Raw genomic sequence first — 22,583 nt, forward strand, 5'->3', positions numbered from 1 at the left:
CACTCCATCAAAGTTTTATTGTTGTAATAGTTTTGAGCTTTGTATAGAGAAGAAATTAATCACTATATTTCTTTCTCTATTTGTTTATTTGGTGTGTGAGAGCTATTGGTTGTATTGAGCTTTTGGGTTGTGAGCTTGCCAACACTTTGTAAACTCCCATTTGGTTGATAGTGGATTATTGGGTGAACTCCTACTGCTCCGATGATGTACTCGAGTTAAACTGACTGTTGAGGAACCTCGTTAAAATCTCGGTGTCTTTATTTCTTGTATTTTATTATGTTCAACTATGGTCTGTATCTTGGTGAGGTAATTTGAATCTCGTTTCCGCACTAACGAATGGGCCAAGGCACAACAATTGGTATCAGAGCATCGTTGGAGGCTTTGGTTCGTTGGAGGTCTAGATTTATTCACCATGGAATTTTCAATTGAGCAGTTTAATGAGAGTGGTTGTTTTACTCTTGGCAGATGAGAGTAATGAAGAGTTTCCAGGTTGCAGACAATGAAGAGGAGGAAAACCTGTTGGAGGAGACAAGGGTGTGTCGAGATCCTGTCTGAAGCTAAATGGTGAATTTTAGCTTGCACCAGCTGCACATGCATTGGCAGTGACTGAAACGGAATAGGACCAACGAGGTTGATTCAGGGTGTGCATGCTGGTACGTAAGGGCAATGGACATTGATGATGGGTGCAAGGATTTTTGCACTGTATATTCGCCAAGGTGGAGATCGTTGTGTTTGGCTTATATAATTATGAGTTGGCAACCATTTCCTGTCAACCATGTGGAGTGCTACAAAGGAAAAGCAAAAGTAGGTTTGCTTTTGGACTTTGGAAGCATGTTTTGTGGATGTTGGGAGCATGATCCGTAACTTTGGTTTGCTTTCATGCAACCTTTTTCTTTCTTTACATTAAATTACAAAGAAAGCAAGCACAATTACATGAAAGCAAACCAAAGGTTACTGATCGTGCTCCCAACATCCACAAAACATGCTTCCAAAAGTCCAAAAGCAAACTTACTTTTGCTTTTCCTTTGTAGCACTCCACATGGTTGAGAGGAAATGGTTGCCAACTCATAATTATATGAGCCAAACACAACATTGTAATATTTGTGGATGTAATACAAGTAATTTGCTTATTTGTTTTGTCTCTCCAACACTTAGAGTTGTGTACTCTAATTTTCTCAACAATTGGTATCAGAGCTAAGTTCAACTTTGGTGGAGCTTCCTTGAGTTGTGAGGAGTTCAATACTCTGCAAGTTTGATCTTATTCGGCGTACCGAAATTATGCCAGTGCAATGCGTGATCTTCAAGTAGTTGAAGGATCAAGAGGCCCAACAACAAAAATTACAACACATAGACAACATGAATGGAGTCTTATTGCAAAGACATCTCACTTACGTGTTGTAATTTTTGTTTTTGTGCCTCTTGATTCCTCCAACTACTTGAAGATCACCCATCATGTTGACAGAATTTTGATCCGCCGAACAAGATCAAACTTGCAAGTAAGACTCTATGCATATCGCCCATGTGTTGTAATTATGTTGTTGAGCTTCTTGATCCTCCAACTACTTGAAGATCACACATCGTGTTGGCAGAATTTATGTTCACTGAATAAGATCAAACTTGCAGAGTACTGAACTCCTCACAACTCATGGAAGCTTCACCAAAGCCGAACTTGGCTCTGATACGAATTATTCAGTATTAGAATACAAATTATAATATTTGGATGTTGAAAGACAAAAACAAGTAAACAAATTACCTATATTACACTCACAAAATATTATAACAAATAAACACTCAAGAAAAAGTGCACAATTTATAACGTAACACTCACTCACTTTTTAAAAACAAAATATATAGCACTCATAGTCTGATTTGATTCTGTCTCACTTCTTGGTTATTTGCTTCTCTGCTTGCTTCTTACAACAAGACATATCACATATTTATAGCCAATGTTTGCCGACTTTTCTACTGCTTACCGACTTAGCTTGGCATAATAGCCACACATTTTTGGTAATTTCTAGTCCTTCTAGAAAAGGCTACTATAACTTAGATGTTGCTGGACAAACCGACTGTTGAGCGTGAATACTCGACCTTTTCAGTTTATTCTGGATTTGTGCAGGACTTTTAATGAGCTGGGTTGGTTTATTTGACAGGTGAGTCTACTAAGTGCTTCTGGAACCCCTCGATCCGCAGCAGATTTGGATCGGTCCAGTTTGTGAACAGGGAGGACGCCGAGATAGCAGTCAAGAAACTGAATATCTCCGACTCTCGCAATCACTGCCGTAGGGTTCAATTCGCCGCACACCGTAGGAAAGAGATATATGTACGCCGAGAGTTTGAGTAGAGTAAGTCGTGTGAAGATGTTGTCCTCATGAATGTACATGTTTTTCCAGGATCTTGGTCGTCGTATAATATTAGTTTGTTTAAATATATGATGTGAAGACTTTGTTACTAATTTTGGTTATTCATAGTTGTTCTCCATTTTTCCATCAAACCCTTCAAAATTGTTTTGCTTGAATTTATTTTGTTTTGTTTTTATTGTACTGGAGTGGCTGAGTTCTTCAGTCATTAAATCGAATGATTTGAAAACAATTAATGAACAAAATATTAACAATGATATGTGAAAGGAAAAAAAATTGAATATCATTACTTTTAAATAAACTCAAATCTTTAGAGTTTTACAAATGGTTAAATTTTTTTTGTCTCGTCTTAATGCTTAACGAGGTTCCGAAATTATGTAATAATATAATGTTGTGATTGGACGTAAGTACACCGAAGATGTTTAGATTGAACAAAAGAAAGATGTTTAGAATTGTGCTTAGGAAAGATGTTTAAATGTTGTTGCTCAAAAGTTTCGAGTTTTGATGGAACCATAGTGAAATTATTTCCTGCAGGATTTGATGGAACCATATATTTTGAGGGCGAGCACAATATGGGGAAACTATTGCATGACCGTAACACATGTTGCATACACTTATGATCTTATCATAAAAATAATATTTGACATATCTTATCTTTTGTTATCCATCGTATTGATCTACGAACTTAGACATGTAACAAGAAGAAAAATCAAGATTAAATGTGGAGAATTTTTTTTTTTATTCCACTTCGTCCTGTTCGCTCCCTAAATCCGCCATGGTGCCTTGCGGGCAAGCCGGGGATTTACTTCACATACGAGATTGGTGGGTGCGGGCGTGCCACTACTAGATACCGCTAGTAGACGGGATTTGAATGATTGAGGTTGCGCCTTTTGACTTCAAATCAAGAGATTGTGCAATTTGAGTGGGAGTTGCTCAAATCAAGGTTCTTTCTTTGCCTTAAAAATAAGGACTTTACTTATATGGAGAGATAGAACAATATGTAAATGACAAGGTTGTTTGGAAATGTAAATGACAAGGGAAAATGACTAATATTGCAGATTGCTTGTAAATTAAATTACTAAAGATGAGTTGTACATGAAAACTACAAAGGAAATCGATACTGCAAGTGAGCAGCAGAGCTAATAAACTAGACAAAAGATGGCTTTTGTGAGGGTTGATCCCGAAAGGGATGAAGGCTTGGGCTGACTACAGCTTCGTTGAAGGCAAATCTGGCTTGAGCAGAGTTTGTGCTTTTGTTTGTTTGATTGAGTGTCTCTAATCCTTGTGCTTGTGCTCCTTTATATAGAGGTTTGGAGGAAACCCTCCTGCTGAAGACATTGCACTGCCCGAAAGAAACTTGGGCAATTTGTATTCCATTGCTTTAGACAGCTTGCATGCTTTTCACTTGCCAACTTGCATGGAGAAATAATATTAAAAGGGGAACTTGCATTTCCACCACAAGCTTTCATCACATGTTTTCCCACTTGTAATAAACTAATCAATTAAAAGAAGTAAGTTGGCAAATTGGCTTCTTTCATCACACATTCTTGCCCGAAAGTAAGCATGGTGTCCTTCCATCCACTTGCATGAAAAAGCATGCACTTGTCTTGATTAAACAATTCCCTTGGCAAACCTCCACCACCCAAACAAATAGGAGAAATAATATTATAGTGCCAAACCCTCCACTTGCAACTAAATATCTTTCCAAGTTAGTCTTCTTGCATATTAATCCTCCAAATACCATATTTTACCCAAATTACCCAAATAAGTAAAATGGGTATATTTTAGGTGCAAACAGTGCCCCCCAAGTTTTACAAATTTGAGCAAAGTTTGTGAAACTTACAACTCCAATGCTACCAGGAATGATGTCGAAAGAAAAAGCACGTCTACCTCTTCGATCCTTTTGTCGTTGATAACTTTAGCAAAATTGAGCAAGGCAATGGGTAGTGCAATCAGTATTGGAAAGAATGTTGCTGACTTATGTTCCTTTTTGTTGATACCAAAAAACATGAAAGCATCCTCATTGGTTACATAGATAGTAAACTGAAAAAATGCCCGAAGTCGGGCTAACTGGAAAATATAGATAAAAAGGGTGAAGAGATACTTTGGGCAACTATTCTTTTTTGTCTTTTTACTTTTTGACTCTTTTCATATGTAGTATAATATATAAATATATATATATATATATAATATAATAATACATATAATATACATATACAAATCCCACTCGGCAAAGTACTTTTAATTACCTCACTTTATATAATATAAAATAAATATATAAACCCCTTCGGTCAATGTGAAGGAAAGAGAAAGGATGAAAGGAAGAGAAAGAAAGAAAAGAAAAGATAGTGACAGCCACTTCGGGCTACAGGGAAGAAAAGCAGTAGGATTAGGTTTTCTTTGTTTTCTTTCTTTTTATAAGATATAGATACAATAAAAAAGAAAAAGAAGTGCCCTTTCGGGCAGTAAGGGGACAGAAGATACCAGAGAGAAAGAAAAGGAAAAGGAAGGGAAGGAAATAAAAAACAAAAAGGAAGAGTGAAGAAGACCCTCTTTCGGGCAAAAGAGGGGATAGAAGAGAGAAAAAGAAATAAAAAGAAAAGAAAAAGACAGAGAGATAAAGAGAAAGAAAGAGGGGAAAAGGAGAGAGAAAGAGAGAGACCTTTACTGCCTTACATGCTCAGTGCTCGCACATTCTCCTCCCTCATCAGCAAATTCCAGACTTCTCTTCCCATTTTTGAGAGATGTTTAAGGCACATAGAGATCCCCAAGATTGGAAAATGGAAGAATATCGCCTGCGATTGTTGCTCATCGATCCATTCCTTTGAGGTTGGACTGTACTAGACTTTGATCCGCTGTTTGATGTTCTTCGCCCAAGATGTGGTTTCAAGACACCACCCATGCATTCGTTCTGGAGCCACAACGCCACCCCAGGCTCATGGGATTTCCTCGCGCTGTCTACCTTACTTTTGGTTTTTTCGCTGCTCGCCTCATTTTTGACAAATTCAAAGCAGAAACTCCAAACAACAAAGTCAATTTCATCCTTTTCTTGGCTGACAATGACCCTTCTACCTCTTGGTGCCCTGATTGTGTGAGATCTGAGCTTGTAATTTTTGGGAGCATATGTCGGAGATAGGCAAACTTGGAGGAATACACATCATCCATGGAGAGTAGACTCAAAGTTTAAGCTGACCAGGGTTCCAACACTAATCTGCTGGGAAAATGATGCGGTCAAGGATCAGCTCGAAGACCACGCATGTCGAAATCAATGCACCTCTTGTTGTATTGTGCATAACTGGGCTGACGTAAATAAAGCCCCATCGGGCATTCGGGCGAGCTGCAAGAATTAATTTCTGCACACTTCATCTAGCCAGCCATTTAATCTGATTTGAGAATCCGAACCCGAACGAAGCTTCCATTTACTTCTCCTCACCCATCAAAGCTGTTGGTTAGCAGGTCTTTTGATAATCAAATGGAAGCAAAATCAGAAGCTTCTGTTGTGGTTGCTGCTGTAGTTGTTGTTGCTGCTGGAGTGAAGTTTGTAACTTGAGATGCTGTCGGCGTTGAGGCATCGAATTTACTGCCATGAGTTTAATAAGGATGTTGAGTGACGGCCCGGATGCGTCATTGAGTGGGTGAAATCAACCCCTGCAGCCTTGTGTGGGTCTGAACTCTTCGGCTCAAGGCTCCTTGCATGCTTTGAAGCACCAGCCTTAATGTACTTTTCAGTATTGCTCTACGCACTGGCAGTGTTAGACGCAGATATTGCCATCTGGTGGGATCATCTCCTTGATGGATGCCTCAGTGGAGATCTTGACGCGGTAGCATATTCGGGCTTAGCAATACCCTGCATGATACCTTGAATGGTATTGAACTGCCTGCGGATTTCCTTAACCATTTTCAGCGCTGCACTTCTCACACTAATTGAACATAGTTGATTCCAAATGAGAAAATGGAAGCAATCAGCCAGGGCAGCACAACATGATTCGGCATATGAGCCAAATATTTCAAATCTCAAACCAGCAGTATTCCCAACATTGTCAGCAATCACAGTTGGGTTTCTTGGGTCATCTTCAGGAATGTCTCTTTCAACCTCTCCTACCAGCTCAACCTCACCATCAGCAACCTTGGTAATATATCATTGAAGCTAGGGCAGTTGCAGCATGAATACTTCAAATATATTTGCCAGATCAAACGTGGGGCCCCACATCTAATTGACAACATCTAAACAAATTGCAGTAGAGAAGATGTCTTGCCCATCGGGCAAGATTGTAGCTCCCTCGGGCAACAACAACAACAATTTTCTACACCCACCATCCAACCTCCATAGTTTAATCTGTTTTGAGAAACCAAACCCCAAACGAGGCGCTTCTACTTTTCACCCATTAAAACTGGTGGCTGATAGGTCCTTGACAACTAATGGTAGAAAAATCAGAATATCTTGCTGCTGTTGTTGATGGTTTTTTCAGCTTTTGGGTTCGGGCTAAATACACCCATTGGATAGTAGAGAAGTGGAAAGATGGTGGCTACTCACAAACTGCTTAACTCTTTGCATTTTCTGTAATGCCTCCCAGCAAGAAAACAAAAAGGGAAAGAAAGCAAAATCTTTTTGTGATTTTTGTAATTTGTACTTTTTATCTTTTTCTTTGTAACACATAAAAACACAAAGCCCTTTCGGGCAAACAGAAAAAGAAAACTAAAGCCCTTGGTGGGCAAGTGGAAATAAAAACAAATAAAAACAAAGATTTGCCAAGCTACTAAAACAATAAAACATAAAGAACATAAAAGACAAAGCCCTTTCGGGCAAACAACCGAAACAGTGAAAAGAAAGGGCAAACTGCCCAGTTTTTTTTTTTTTTTTTTTCTTTTAAAGCCCAATGTAATATATAATATATATAGTACATAAAATAGATATATATATATATATATATATATATTATGCCCTCCAAGGCAACATAACAAAAATGAAAGAAAGCCCATGTCGGGCAACACACATGCCTACTCGGGCAAAGTGAAAAAGCTACCATTTTTATACTTTTCTTTTCTTTTCCTTTCATATAGTATAATATAATATATATATATACATATATAATATATGTAGAAAGCCCATTCGGACAAGTATAACATATATATATAATATTAGCCCTTTCGGGCAAAGTAACTATATATATAATATAAAATATAACACTATATATATATAATAAAACTTTGGCAGACAAAAACTGAGGGAGAGACAGGAAGAAAGAGAAAAGAGAAAGAGAAAGAAAGAAGAAAGAGAAGGAAAAGAAAAAGAAAAGGAAAAAGGAAGAGAAAGAGAAAAGGAGGAGAAAGGAAGGAAAGCTTACTTCGGGCAAAGAGGAACAACAAAAATGAGCCTTATTCGAGCATATTGGTCAAACCCTTTGATTGCCCATATATCTCTTAACACTCAAATCTTTTCTTCTTTTTAAAATTGAGTGTAGAGAGATCAAATCCTCCATTTAAATTGGCCATGCAATATAGCTTGGGAACCATAGGAGGTGGCCATTCATGTTTGATCCCAAGCTTTGCCCTCCTTGAGATCTTGATATAGACGACATGCTCGTGTTGGCGGGGAAGAGTGTATGGGCTATTTTCTTCTTCTTCGGGCTCCACATGAGGTGTGGGCTCGTGCCCCCCGAGCGTTGGTGTTTGGCCTATACTAGCCATCATCTCCATCTTAGCTTGGTCTCCTACAACCATATCCATTTTCATGGATTTTTCATTGGGTGGGGCCATTGTTTGGCCTTTATCAATGTGTATGATTTGTTCTTCCTTGGTTGTAGTAGGGTGAGTGTGCTTTGTAGAGGGGATTTGACACATTTGATCTATCAACTTTCTCATGGCTTCTCCAAAAGTTGTATAGTTTTCCTCCATCCTTTCAAAACACTTAGTCACCTCTTCACCATATTCGATGCTTGCCACATGGAGTTTGGACATCTTCTCTACTTTGCCCTCATCCTTATTGTAGAGCTTTTCATCAGGATGATCATAAGTTGGCATCTCATATATTGGCTCTATATGATTTTCACCATAGCCATGGCTCGGGCATTCTTCATCACGGCCCAAGGAACTTGTTCAAGGATTTTGGAGGCCATACTTTCATCTTGGACCAAGATCAGAAACGTATTATCCCTAACCCATTTAATGTCAACCTCTCCCAAATCTTTCCACGTCGATCGAAGAATATTCCTAACTCCCCATTTGTTCACCAGTTTGCTCGTCAGAACTTTCCCAATCAATTTGACTCCTTGCTCCATTGACGTTAAGTCCAATGCCTGATCTAAGTGTACCACAAGCTCCTCCACTCCCCTGTTATCCATTTGAAAAAGCCACGAGTTGACAATATGCCAAACCAGACTTACCAAGGACACCAGACTCGCAGCACCAACCCTCAGTCTAATTCCCCAGAGAATATTGAGAATTGGCGGATTCCGAGACCCACAACACCCAAATCTAAAGGGCAGAGGGAACAATCCCATAAATGCGAACATTAGTACATACCAGTACGGGGTGGGTGAGATACTCATAGGAAAAGCACCAGACGTATAGATCCGCACTTGCCAATAAATGCCGTAAGTGAGACCAGTACGCTCCGGTGTCGAGAGCCCCATAAATGCTACAAACCAATAGATCCAAACAGAGCAGCTGTCAAACCCCTACCCACCAGAGGCAGGTGAGGAGGATTAAAAGCCCCAACCCTCCGCACCGTACCGAGTCACCTACCACTCTGCAAATACCCCAATAAATTGGCCGAATAAACCAGGAGAAATGACTGAGATAGGAAATGAGGAGTTAAGGCCTGAACCCTCCACTCATGGCCCAGCCGCCAAGCTCTCAGCAAAACCCCTCAATGAATTGACTGAACAAACCCTAAATTAAGACCCACCTACTCCCCCCCCAGATCCCCCACCGACAGCATAGCAGACGCCACAAACACCCAACAGCCCAGGACCGAAGGAACCAACTGAACTTAACCAAGACAGGGAGACAACAGGAGCTCAGAGATCACAGGAACCAACACGCACGGGGGCGGATCTCACAAAGGAGAAAACACTCTCACACCGGAGAGAAGGATCTACTATTTTAGTTTTTATTCATTATTGGTTTTGTTTTTGGATGCTTTCAAAAGGATGAAGCTTAGCATCCGAATGTGAAAGAGAAGAAGGAGAGCACCATTTGTTTTAGTAGCCTATCTTTGAGAGAGCAAGTGCAGCCACATAGTAGCAGAAAATAGAGAGCATAGATTGGTTTTTTCAGTAGCTCCATTTTGGAGAGAAGAAGAAAGTGTGCCCTCTCATTGTTTAGTTCTCACTCCATCAACGTTTTATTGTTCTAATAGCTTTGAGCTTTGTATAGAGAAGAAATTAATCACTATATTTCTTTCTCTATTTGTTTATTTGGTGTGTGAGAGCTATTGGTTGTATTGGGCTTTTGGGTTGTGAGCTTGCCAACACTTTGTAAACTCCCATTTGGTTGATAGTGGATTATTGGGTGAGCTCCTACTGCTCCGAGGATGTGCTCGAGTTAAACTGACTGTTGAGGAACCTCGTTAAAATCTCGGTGTCTTTATTTCTTGTATTTTATTATGTTCAACTATGGTCTGTATCTTGGTGAGGTAATCTGAATCTCGTTTCCGCACTAACGAATGGGCCAAGGCACAACAATTGGTATCAGAGCATCGTTGGAGGCTTTGGTTCGTTGGAGGTCTAGATTTATTCACCATGGAATTTTCAATTGAGCAGTTTAATGAGAGTGGCTGTTTTACTCTTGGCAGATGAGAGTAATGAAGAGTTTCCAGGTTGCAGACAATGAAGAGGAGGAAAACCTGCTGGAGGAGACAAGGGTGTGTCGAGATCCTGTCTAAAGCTAAATGGTGAATTTTAGCTTGCACCAGCTGCACATGCATTGGCAGTGACTGAATTGGAATAGGACCAACGAGGTTGATTCAGGGTGTGCATGCTGGTACGTAAGGGCAATGGACATTGATGATGGGTGCAAGGATTTTTGCACTGTATATTCGCCAAGGTGGAGATCGTTGTGTTTGGCTTATATAATTATGAGTTGGCAACCATTTCCTCTCAACCATGTGGAGTGCTACAAAGGAAAAGCAAAAGTAGGTTTGCTTTTGGACTTTGGAAGCATGTTTTGTGGATGTTGGGAGCATGATCCGTAACTTTGGTTTGCTTTCATGCAACCTTTTTCTTTCTTTACATTAAATTACAAAGAAAGCAAGCACAATTACATGAAAGCAAACCAAAGGTTACTGATCGTGCTCCCAACATCCACAAAACATGCTTCCAAAAGTCCAAAAGCAAACTTACTTTTGCTTTTCCTTTGTAGCACTCCACATGGTTGAGAGGAAATGGTTGCCAACTCATAATTATATGAGCCAAACACAACATTGTAATATTTGTGGGTGTAATACAAGTAATTTGCTTATTTGTTTTGTCTCTCCAACACTTAGAGTTGTGTACTCTAATTTTCTCAACAATTGGTATCAGAGCTAAGTTCAACTTTGGTGGAGCTTTCTTGAGTCGTGAGGAGTTCAGTACTCTGCAAGTTTGATCTTATTTGGCGTACCGAAATTATGCCAGTGCAATGCGTGATCTTCAAGTAGTTGAAGGATCAAGAGGCCCAACAACAAAAATTACAACACATAGACAACATGAATGGAGTCTTATTGCAAAGACATCTCACTTACGTGTTGTAATTTTTGTTTTTGTGCCTCTTAATTCCTCCAACTACTTGAAGATCACCCATCATGTTGACAGAATTTTGATCCGCCGAACAAGATCAAACTTGCAAGTAAGACTCTATGCATATCGCCCATGTGTTGTAATTATGTTGTTGAGCTTCTTGATCCTCCAACTACTTGAAGATCACGCATCGTGTTGGCAGAATTTCTGTTCGCCGAATAAGATCAAACTTGCAGAGTACTGAACTCCTCACAACTCATGGAAGCTTCACCAAAGCCGAACTTGGCTCTGATACGAATTATTCAGTATTAGAATACAAATTATAATATTCGGATGTTGAAAGGCAAAAACAAGTAAACAAATTACCTATATTACACTCACAAAATATTATAACAAATAAACACTCAAGAAAAAGTGCACAATTTATAACGTAACACTCACTCACTTTTTAAAAACAAAATCACTTTTTAAAAACAAAATCTATAGCACTCATAGTCTTATTTGATTCTGTCTCACTTCTTGGTTATTTGCTTCTCTGGTTGCTTCTTACAACAAGACATATCACATATTTATAGCCAATGTTTGCCGACTTTTCTACTGCTTACCGACTTAGCTTGGCATAATAGCCACACATTTTTGGTAATTTCTAGTCCTTCTAGAAAAGTCTACTATAACTTAGATGTTGCTGGACAAACCGACTGTTGAGCGTGAATACTCGACCTTTTCAGTTTATTCTGGATTTGTGCAGGACTTTTAATGAGCTGGGTTGGTTTCTTTGATAGGTGAGTCTACTAAGTGCTTCTGGAACCCCTCGATCCGCAGCAGATTTGGATCGGTCCAGTTTGTGAACAGGGAGGACGCCGAGATAGCAGTCAAGAAACTGAATATCTCCGACTCTCGCAATCACTGCCGTAGGGTTCAATTCGCCGCACACCGTAGGAAAGAGATATATGTACGCCGAGAGTTTGAGTAGAGTAAGTCGTGTGAAGATGTTGTCCTCATGAATGTAAATGTTTTTCCAGGATCTTGGTCGTCGTATAATATTAGTTTGTTTAAATATATGATGTGAAGACTTTGTTACTAATTTTGGTTATTCATAGTTGTTTTCCATTTTTCCATCAAATCCTTCAAAATTGTTTTGCTTGAATTTGATTTTGTTTTTTTTTTTTATTGTACTGGAGTGGCTGAGTTCTTCGGTCATTAAATCGAATGATTTGAAAACAATTAATGAACAAAATATTAACAATGATATGTGAAAGGGAAAAAAATTGAATATCATTACTTTTAAATAAACTCAAATCTTTAGAGTTTTACAAATGGTTAAATTTTTTTTGTCTCGTCTTAATGCTTAACGAGGTTCCGAAATTATGTAATAATATAATGTTGTGATTGGACGTAACCACACCGAAGATGTTTAGATTGAACAAAAGAAAGATGTTTAGAATTGTGCTTAGGAAAGATGTTTAAATGTTGTTGCTCAAAAGTTTCGAGTTTTGATGGAACCATAGTGAAATTATTTCCTGCAGGATTTGATGGAACCATATATTTTGAGGGCGAGCACAATATGGGGAAACTATTGCTGACCGTAACACATGTTGCATACACTTATGATCTTATCATAAAAATAATATTTGACATATCTTATCTTTTGTTATCCATCGTATTGATCTACGAACTTAGACATGTAACAAGAAGAAAAATCAAGATTAAATGAGGAGAATTATTTATTTATTTATTACACTGGCTCCACTTAACAGAAAACGGATGTCATGTTATTGAACTAGAGACAAATATGTATGCAGTATTGTCAACTCTCCCACTCAATAAAGGACGAACGTTATGCACATAGAAATAATATCAAGCCTCATGTTGTACTGGAGTTTTTTTTGGGTACTACTCAAGGTTGACAAAATATATGGAATGCAAGTCCGTTGAAAATGGGTTCATATGAGATAGAAATGAAGATTGGAGATAAGGAATTGTTAAAGAGTGAACACTTACGTTATCTTATAAGAACGAAGAATTAAATAGAAATCTCAACTCTAGGATACAAGCTGGAATGACGAAGTGAAAGAGTGCAGCGAGTGTGTTGTGCGACTGTCATATGTTGGTAAAGTTGGGGTTGCCACAATTAAAAATAAAAAAAAAATTAGTTAAGATGATTTGAACACGTGAATCGACAACTTGCAATGACTCCGGTTAGAAAAATCGACTATGAGACAGAAAGTCAATCTTCAAAAAAAAGATTCTACCCCGCTCAACTTAATAAGATAATACTTTATTGTTGTTTTTATGTTTTTACGAGACCCAAGGCCCAGAAAACATAAAAACGGCGAGTTTCAGTCCATCTGCTTCAAATCTTTTAACCTGCCACTGTGTCCATCTCTTCGCTCTCCTCCTCCAGAAATGTCGTCGTCTTCTTCAATCTCATCGTCGTTTCGATTATTCACCACCAAAATCCCTAGCTCAATTCTCAAACCTAAAACCCCAAAACCTCCATCCATCTCTTTCCCCAAAAGACCCATCACTTTCCAAAGAATCCCCACTATATCCTCCGCCTCCCCTCCGCCGCCGTTCGCATCCGCATCGAGCTCCACGTCCCTGCAGCCCGTCGAGGACCTCCCTCCGAAGCTCCAGGAAATCGTCAAGCTCTTCCAGTCTGTACAGCTCCCGAAGGCCAAGTACGAGCAGCTCCTGTTCTACGGCAAGAATTTGAAGCCGTTGGATGATCGATACAAGACGAAGCAGAACAAAGTGGAGGGATGCGTCTCGCAGGTGTGGGTCAGGGCGTATCTTGACTCAGAGAAGAATGTGTTTTTCGAGGCTGATTCCGACTCGGTCCTTACCAAGGGACTCGCTGCTTTGCTAGTTAGCGGGTTGTCGGGCCGCCCGGTGGATGAGGTTTTGCGGGTTTCGCCTGATTTCGCGGTGCTTCTGGGGCTGCAGCAGAGCCTGACTCCGTCGAGGAATAATGGGTTTTTGAATATGTTGAGGTTGATGCAAAGGAAGGCGAAGGAGTTGCTTGTGGAGGAAGAAAATGGAGGGGAGAGTGAGCGTTTCACGGCGAAAATTGAAGATAGTGTCGAAAGTTTGGAACTTGGAATGGATTCTGAAGTGGGCGGGGGAAAGAATTCGAATTCGGGTTTGACAGTTGATGGTGGGAATGAGGGTGAGGATATTGGATTGAGTTCTAGAGAAAATGTTAAGCAATTGGAACTGGTAGCGAGTGAAACGAGCAAAAATGTGGCAGATTCAGGTGACTTGGGAAGCAGAGGGAAGAGAATTCAGGAGAAATTGATGCGAGAGTTAAGTCCTGTGGAATTGGAAGTGGAAGACATATCTTATCAACATGCCGGGCACGCTGGGGTTAGAGGAAGTGGTGATGGGGAGACGCATTTCAATGTGAGAGTTGTGTCTAAGGAGTTTGAAGGGAAGAGTTTGGTTAAGAGGCATAGGCTTATATATGGTTTGTTGCAAGAAGAATTGCAAAGTGGACTACACGCATTGTCGATTGTGGCAAAAACACCATCTGAAGTGAGTGGAGGGTGAAGGCACGGCTCTGGGTTTCTCATGTGAAAGAGGTTCATATTTTTTAATTTTTGCTTTTATATATTGCTTCGATGATCTTATAATGATGTTGTTGGTCTGAATTTTCAGAACTGTTGTACACATAGTGCTCATAAGATTTGTTAGAATATGAACATATGCTTTCTTGAATCTTTATAATGCATAATTGAATTACATATTGGTGAAAACCTTGTGGCGAACTAGCTTTTACGTTAGTTGTCCTTGCAATTCTTTCAAACATCGATTAACTTGGCATAAGACACTGGATATGCTTTTAAAGCAAGTAATGAGACCTAACGATATAGCACTTAGGGAGATCAATAATTCTAATGGAAATCGTCGATTTGCAGACTGAATCTCTTTGTGGATTCTTTACCATAAGGCAGTTTAGATATGTATTGTCGTCCAGTGGAAATTTTAGTACAAAGTATAGAGGTTGTGCTAGTTTTCATCTGCTGGCTACTCTCCAGCCACCAGCTGTCCATTACGTAACACCGTTGATTGTCTAGTACACAGTCGTATTGAACATCCGACAGTGATCTTGCGGTGTTTCTTTAAACTACAAATCAATCTCTTTATATCTAGAAAAGAGATATAGTATATTAGGTGATTTCTGAACTATATAGAAAAGTACCCCCAACAAATACAAACCTGTAGCTGGATTCTCCAGCTCTTGTCTTGAATCAATCTCTGGTTAACTTTCTGTAACAATTTGGACCGAACATTGCTTTTTGTATGAATTCTTTCTTTTAATTAAGTAAACATATGAAAGTGGTGGTGCAGTGCTGAAGCACCATAAGGGACTAATGTGTCGGTATTAAAACAAGGGAGAAGTTATGCCCAAATCTTTGCAGGATCCTAGTTGAATCTCCATACATCTCTTGCTAGTGCTTCTGATTCCTCTGTTTAGTTCCAATTCAGCAGACCTTTTTTTTTTTTTTTCCGTTCTGCAGACGAGGCTATCGTGTTTCCTCTGTTTTTCAGTCCCATTTCTTGTGTACCGTATTTGTTCTAGATGATAAGTTGTGTCCTGTAGGTTTTGTTACTAAGGGACTCGTGATACAGCCAACCGAATGTCCGAACGCAAAAACAGAAAAGAAAAAAACTATTTCGTAAGTTTGTAGAAAAGAATGCTTATGTATCATATTTATATAGCTGATATAACCTTTATACATTTAGGTTTCAATGTAGACATAATTAGACCATAAAAGGAAGATAGCAGGAAATAGTTCTCCTGATCTTCATCTTTTAGATTTGCAACTTCTTGCAACTAAAACACCGGTTGGCGGACCTGTCATCTGTAACTGGCATCTGCTGTGCAACCAGTAAGAAAAATGGATCATACCTAGACTGGCTCTCACTTTAAATGTTCCTCTCATATTATAGGTGACCCGATTGTTCTGCACCTGTGTCCGAAGTGCCACAGCGTGATTGACAGGCAGGTAAACCAAGCTCGATATTAAGCGAACTGATCCCAACCTTCCTTCTCCAGGTCTCTGTGTGAAAGGTGCAAGAGATTGAGTTGCTATGAGCCTGTCAGAAAAGTAAAGCTCCATATCCAGATACTCAAATCTTATATCGATTTTCCGATTAGGGTTGGAGAAATTTGCGAGGAAAGTGAAGTCGCCGTTGAAGTATTCCGGTGAGTCGAAGTAGATGGTGTTGAGGCTTGCATTGGGGATGTCAAATGATGGAGTTTTCGGTTTGACAACTAGGAAGAGTATCAAAGTTGCAATTCCAAAGAAAATAAGAATAAGGCTAAATATGAGACACGCAATAGCACAGCACCATATGAGCGGATTTGTCCGCTGAGGTTGCCGCAGTCTTGTTTGCTTTGTCGGTTTACTTGAGACCAGATTTACTTCATCAGGTGCTGGGGCTCCTCGATTCGCAGCGAACTTTGATATGATGATTTGGGAGATTGGTGTACTTTGCCTTGGGGACCGGGGCGGGCGTCTGGTATGCCGTTGGGGCGGGGGTTGAGGTAGCGGCGAAGGTGGAATTGGAGACGGCGGTGGAGGTGGGAGGGCTAACATCTCTGAAGAACAACCAGAAGCAAAACAGGTGAACTGAACCTAGTAATGAAGGGGGAAGATGAAGATAATTGTTTGTTTAAATAAATGAGGAAAGTGATTAAATTAAGTAAAGGAAAAGAAGCTTTTGATTGAGGGGTAGGAGTGGTATTTGCAAAAGAGGGTTTTGGTGGAGCTAAGGGTGGGATGTTTGTGTTTGAATGGTTTTGCTTTTGAACTTGCTGATTGCAAGCACTGTTTGAAACAGAAGTGGCCCTGTTCTGCAAAGTGCTTTGATTATAAGCACTTTTGATTGGTTTGACCAGTCGAAGTTGTGAATGGTTAGAGGTACTGCCAGCTTGCAGCTCTTATTGAACGCCTAAAAATGTTTTTATCGACAACTAAAAATGCTTCTAACTGTATTTAGTATAAATAGTTAAAGTGCCTTCTACGACATAAAAACATTTTGTGAAAGAGCATATATCAGATGATTTTTCATGACGTCGTTGGATTTTTGATAAAAACTTGTACCGTGTCTCTAATGAAAGCGCTTATAGCGTAAGAACTTGTGAGCACAAGTGTTGGCTACAAAAGCAATCCAAAAAGATGAACAAGATCAAGGGGTTTGGAGCCTGTGATGTAATAATCTTACCATGCTGCTGGTTTTAGCTTATACAAACTTGTAAGTGTTTTGACATGTTTAGCCACTAAGCAAGGCGGAAAGTTAGAACTTGCTATAAAGATAGTGCAGAAAAACACTAGACAAACAAAAAGGTTCAAAAGTAAGCAGGTCATGTGTAACCAGTTAGCTCTAAATCATTGGAACACTGAACTATTTGGGATTCATTTATCTTTTCCTTATTTTTCAAACGTTAGAAACGTTTGTTTTTTTATTTTATTATTATTATTATTATTATTATTATTTTAATTAGTGGCAGAGATTTCATTAAAGGCTCAAAAAAGTCAGAAAGTTAGAACAACTAGTTACAGAGTGATTCCTCAAACAAGAGATCAATAATAATATCCGGTAGTTCTTCAAACCAGTTACGAAAGTACGAATTACTTAGAGCACCTAATGTGAGAGCAGCTTGAGCAAGCTGGTGTGCGATTTCATTTTTTTTTTAACATTATTATGTGATGAGTGAGATACATAATTTATCTTATAAGAAAAACAGATTTAGCACTTATTTTTAAAATTTTCTGCACTTCAAACTAAATATTTTCGGATGATAACAGGCTAAAGAAATGAGATAAAATCACTCACAAAAAATGTAGTGTCAAGTACTCAGAACTAGTGTTGCATGAAGATTCATATCCCCCAAAAGCCATGCCAATCATGGAATGCCTTAGGTCAGGCTGGCAGCTGGGTGGAGTGGTACAAAGCAACCCTAGTGCGATCTGCTACCGAAGGTAGGAGATGGGGCCATTCACGTTGTGAATAAGTTATGTAATGAATTTGTTGAATGATAACGTTAGGGAGATTAAATTTTTTAAATTAAATTTGCAAATTAAAATAGTGTGATTGTTGATGATTGGATTATTATTTAAGTGTTGATTAACGTGCTTATTTCCTATTGGTGACACATCATTTAGTTTGTAAATTTTGGTCTTCCTAACACTATCCTTTGTTGCCACTTAGTACTACGGTCTAGTCGTATTCCTCTTCACTTGTAAGTGAGAGGTCTTAGGTTCGATTCTCGTCAAAGACGAATTTGAACCATATTATTACTAACTCATTATGAGGCTAATCTTATCTCATTATTTTACTGTAGATAATATCGTTTGTTAAAATAAAAAAAATAAAAAAATAAAAAAAAATAAAAAAACCTACCCTTTGTTGAAAAACCCAAAGTGTCTCTTCAAATTAATGATGGATCAACACCACACCAGATTTCGTGGGTCGAATCGATTAGTACACCCACTAACTTACAACTCTAGTCGCAATTAATCTAGGAAATTATTTAGGAACATATTAAGAAAAGGAATTCTTAATACCATCAAGGGTAGTGTTATTCACACATTTTTTTTTTACTATTTTCACACTCTTGTTAATTTTTTTCTATTGATTTTCTTCAATTCATTCAATTCGACAGTTGAAAATTGAGATAGATACGTGAAAAGTAAAAATGTGGGTGTGTAAATAGCACTACCCTACAATCAAATTACAATATTTACCTTCCTCTTCTAGCAACAGAACATACATAGACAACTGTAAAGAAAATTTCCTTATTATACTCTTTTGGGGATTCTTTCCCCTCTAAATTCTCCTCCCTATTCCTTCCATTTTACTTAAACGATCACGATTATGTCACGTCAATATTTTGTATTAACTTATGAAGAGAGAGAAAGATAAAAATTTAAAAAAATAAAAAAAATAGAAAAGAAGAAAGAGAATAAAATGAGATTTGAAGGGGAGAAAATCTTGCCTCTCCTCTCGAGATATAGGATCTAATAATTGGTACTATGATTCGTTTGTGCATGCTACCGCACGTCATCCAAGTAGCAAAAGGTGAGTCCGAGCAGTAGATCAGGTCTGGCTCAACGACTTGGTGCATGCCCGAGGGCACAGAATACAGCAACTCGACAACTGGTTGGGGTCATTATCCAACATTTCAACTAGAATTTGGCCGTACACATGTGAGAGATATTTTATATTGTGGAGGTTGCTTGGCTGTCAAGAAAAATAATCAATCATTCTTGACTTGTCATATTGTGAATCATATATATGTTTATTTTCACAATTTGCAAATATTTAAGGAATATTCCATTTGACATAGTCACATATGTAAAAAATATGTTCGAAAATTTGTCCCTGGAGACTGGGAATATGGACTTCCTTCACCCTTAAAATAAAAAATTTTAACCATCACGGGGTGGTCTAGTGGTTGGGGATGGATTCCAGACTTGTATTCTATATGGCATGTCCTGAGTTCAATTCCTGACGTTTGTGAATCGCATGATGGTGGCCAGAGAGAGGTTGAAATGCCTCTGTGAGTCTTCCTGGCGACCACCAACTGATCCCTTTTTTAAGAAGAGAAAATAAATTTTTTTCACTCAAATTTATGATAGTGCCATACTACTTTTATATGGAAACAAAAGACTTCGACTAATATTTGCTATGCTATATATCTATATATATTACTGCTTGTATGTAGAAGGTGCATTGCAGGGTGGGAATGATAAACTTGTAGTCATGCATGTACCAGGTGTGCCTTTTTTTTTTTTTTATTCAAATAAAGGAAACAATTGGATTTCACGTTGTAAAAATTTTCTTTTACGAGTACTTTTGAATTATTAAAAGACTATAATGTAAATCGATGATCTCATCATTGAGTATTGTTAGACCCCGATCCAACCTTAACTCATACACACAAGAAAGTATTCATACAAGAATTAAAATCACGTACAATCAATTCCTTCCACAACTTAGATGTGACAGGGTGATGCTATTTATACATTCATTTTTACTTCTCATACATTACTTGTTAATTCATGTCATTTGATCTTCTTCAATTCATTCGATCCGCCAACTGGAAATTGAGAGGAATATATAAAAGGTAAAAAGTAATGTGTGGATAGCACCATCCTATGTTGAAAAACCTCCATATATAATTAAACAGAGTTTGCAAGCTGAACCGCCTACCAATCTCTCATCTAAAACATACCAGTAGCACCCGAGCTCTACAATTAATTTATTAACCTAAGCCAATGAATCAAAATAAAGTCTGAAAATTCTAGATTATTTTAATCCTCTAAGTTCTAACTAAGTAGTTTTTCTGTGTGGTCGATCGTTGCCTATAAGCTACAAAAAAAACCCTAGTAATTCAAACTGATTTACTCAGTCCTTGGGTTTTGAGACTACTCAATCACTGTTAAAAAAGACCCCAGTAAAACTGATTTAAATGCCAGAAAATGGAAAGAAAGAAAAAAAACTTAATTAAGACGATACAGAAACATTTTCTGGGTTGCCTATAATATTACGTAGAGAAAATTAACAAAAGAAGAGTATATAGAGAGAATTAAGAAGTAAGAAGATAATCTATAATCTTTTATTTGCAAGTAGCTGAGAGACGCCAGCTGATCAGGACTATGCCTGCGAAACCGCGGTAATTGATCTGACTTTGTATTGTATATTTCTGAAAGAAAAAAAAAAACTAGTCTCTTAGATACTTCCATGTAATTGCTAGGACTGAATAGAGGATCCTCTTCGGATCCATTTGTGGGGATCCTAAGAATTCTCACATCCTAACCGTTCATCATACATCGTACGGCCAATTTTTGTTAGATATACTATTTGTATTTAATTTTAAATAAAAGAAGTCAAATGATTTTTGACCGCACGATACACGATGAATAGCTAAGATGTGGGGATCCCTAGAATCCCCACAAAATGGATCCGGATGGGATCCAATTCCATGTGTATTTATGTTCATATATATATATATATATATATATATATATATATATAATCTTTAAGGGAAGGGATCCTCATTTTTTTATAAAATGGGGATTAGTTGTGTGGTCCACACTACATCCAACTTTAACGATCCGAACCTTCTATTTTTCAAGTTGCACCTCATAAATTATCCTTGCAAAATATTAGCCAAATCGGAAATGTTTAAGACATCTAATTGGGTTCAAAGAAATTAACGAATACTTTGTTATGTAAGAAACAATGAAATTTTATCTTGATAATTAAATAGGCAAATGGTTTCGGATTGAATTGAATTTTTGCAAAGATGATCTATGAATTGAGACTTACAAAATAGACGGTTCGAATCGTTGAAGTTCGAGTGAAGTGAGCCCCACACCTAATCCCCATTTTTTGAAAAACAAATTAGGATCCCTTTGCATAGAGGGCCTATATATATATGTTGCCCTATATATAATACAAGTCCACAGGAAGGAAGTAATACTGTAGGACTTTTTTTTCTTTTTTTCTTCTTTGTCGAATACTGTAGGACTAATTCGGTCGTTATAAATATGCAGTTCTACTTTCACAGATTAATTCGTTCATAGATTCATAGAGTTTTCCATCCCAACAAGCTTAAAAATTATTTCGTACTTGCCTTCAAGTCACCAACATGAAGGTAAGCGTTTTAATTTGTTCTAAAACATTCCATTAGTACTACTCTTGCATTTTATCGAAAGGAAAATTTGGAAAAAGTTCTAGGGTCAGTTAAGTCCTTTCACACGCAAAATTATAGGGCCAATTGTTTCTGACTAGGTCTCAAGCAGTAATAACTAGGCGAAGCGTTTGAATGCAAATAAAACTATGGGGTCGGTTAAATTTTATACACGTAGAACTGTAAAAGAGGCAAAAAGACATTTTTTTTTCTAACTTTCCCAATTAAAACGTTCTCTATAAAAGATCTAAGCTTTTAACAATATATGTTTGGCATTAATTTATAAAACGTTCTCTTTATATGTTTCCCATTTAGGGACCTTCTGGGTCCAGGGGCAGGGAAGGCTCCAAAAGTATTTCAGCCTCCATCTGGTCACCATTGTTTGATTCAACCACGTCAGGAATTGAACTTAAGACGTGCCGTGTAGAATACGGGTCTGAATTAGTTCCTAACCACTGGGCTACCCATGATGGTTGTTAATTGAAAATGGTTAATAAAATACAGATCACATGCCAATTATATAATTGTGATTTAGAGTCCCTCTCTTTCTGTTATAGGTTAGACAGAGAGGTAACCCTACCAATTATATAAGGAACTGTCCCTACTTTCACAATGCTAAACCCTATAGTGCCATGTTAGTTCATTATGGTCGTTTGTTTGGCCATCAAGAAAGAATTCATTCAAAATTTGTGATAGTGCAACATTAGTTTATGTAAAAAAACATGGTGGTTTGTTTGGCCATCAAGAAAGAATTCATTCAAAATTTGTGATAGTGCAACATTAGTTTATGTAAAAAAAAAAAAA

At 38.1% G+C, this 22,583-nt stretch overlaps 2 protein-coding genes across 3 annotated transcripts; one reads left to right on the forward strand and one right to left on the reverse strand.

Annotated features, from left to right (window-relative positions):
* Positions 1 to 13,372: 13,372 nt before the first annotated feature.
* On the forward strand, positions 13,373 to 17,154 carry LOC103416774 (sufE-like protein 1, chloroplastic/mitochondrial). 2 transcript variants are annotated; one of them, XM_008355007.4, is made up of 2 exons: positions 13,373 to 14,655; positions 16,028 to 17,154. In XM_008355007.4, the coding sequence occupies exon 1, from the start codon at positions 13,481 to 13,483 to the stop codon at positions 14,621 to 14,623; it is 1,143 nt and encodes a 380-aa protein (XP_008353229.3). In that variant the 5' UTR covers positions 13,373 to 13,480; the 3' UTR covers positions 14,624 to 14,655; positions 16,028 to 17,154. The 2 variants fall into 2 exon arrangements, with proteins under 2 accessions (XP_008353229.3, XP_008353221.3); XM_008354999.4 differs by having other exon boundaries at positions 16,134 to 17,154.
* Positions 15,759 to 16,677, reverse strand: LOC114823866 (NDR1/HIN1-like protein 1). The gene has a single exon (XM_029099483.2). It carries the CDS (start codon positions 16,675 to 16,677, stop codon positions 15,883 to 15,885), a length of 795 nt encoding a protein of 264 aa, XP_028955316.2. The 3' UTR covers positions 15,759 to 15,882.
* Positions 17,155 to 22,583: the final 5,429 nt, after the last annotated feature.

The sequence above is a fragment of the Malus domestica genome, chromosome 03, assembly GCF_042453785.1.
Source record: "Malus domestica chromosome 03, GDT2T_hap1".
Lineage (NCBI taxonomy): Eukaryota > Viridiplantae > Streptophyta > Magnoliopsida > Rosales > Rosaceae > Malus > Malus domestica.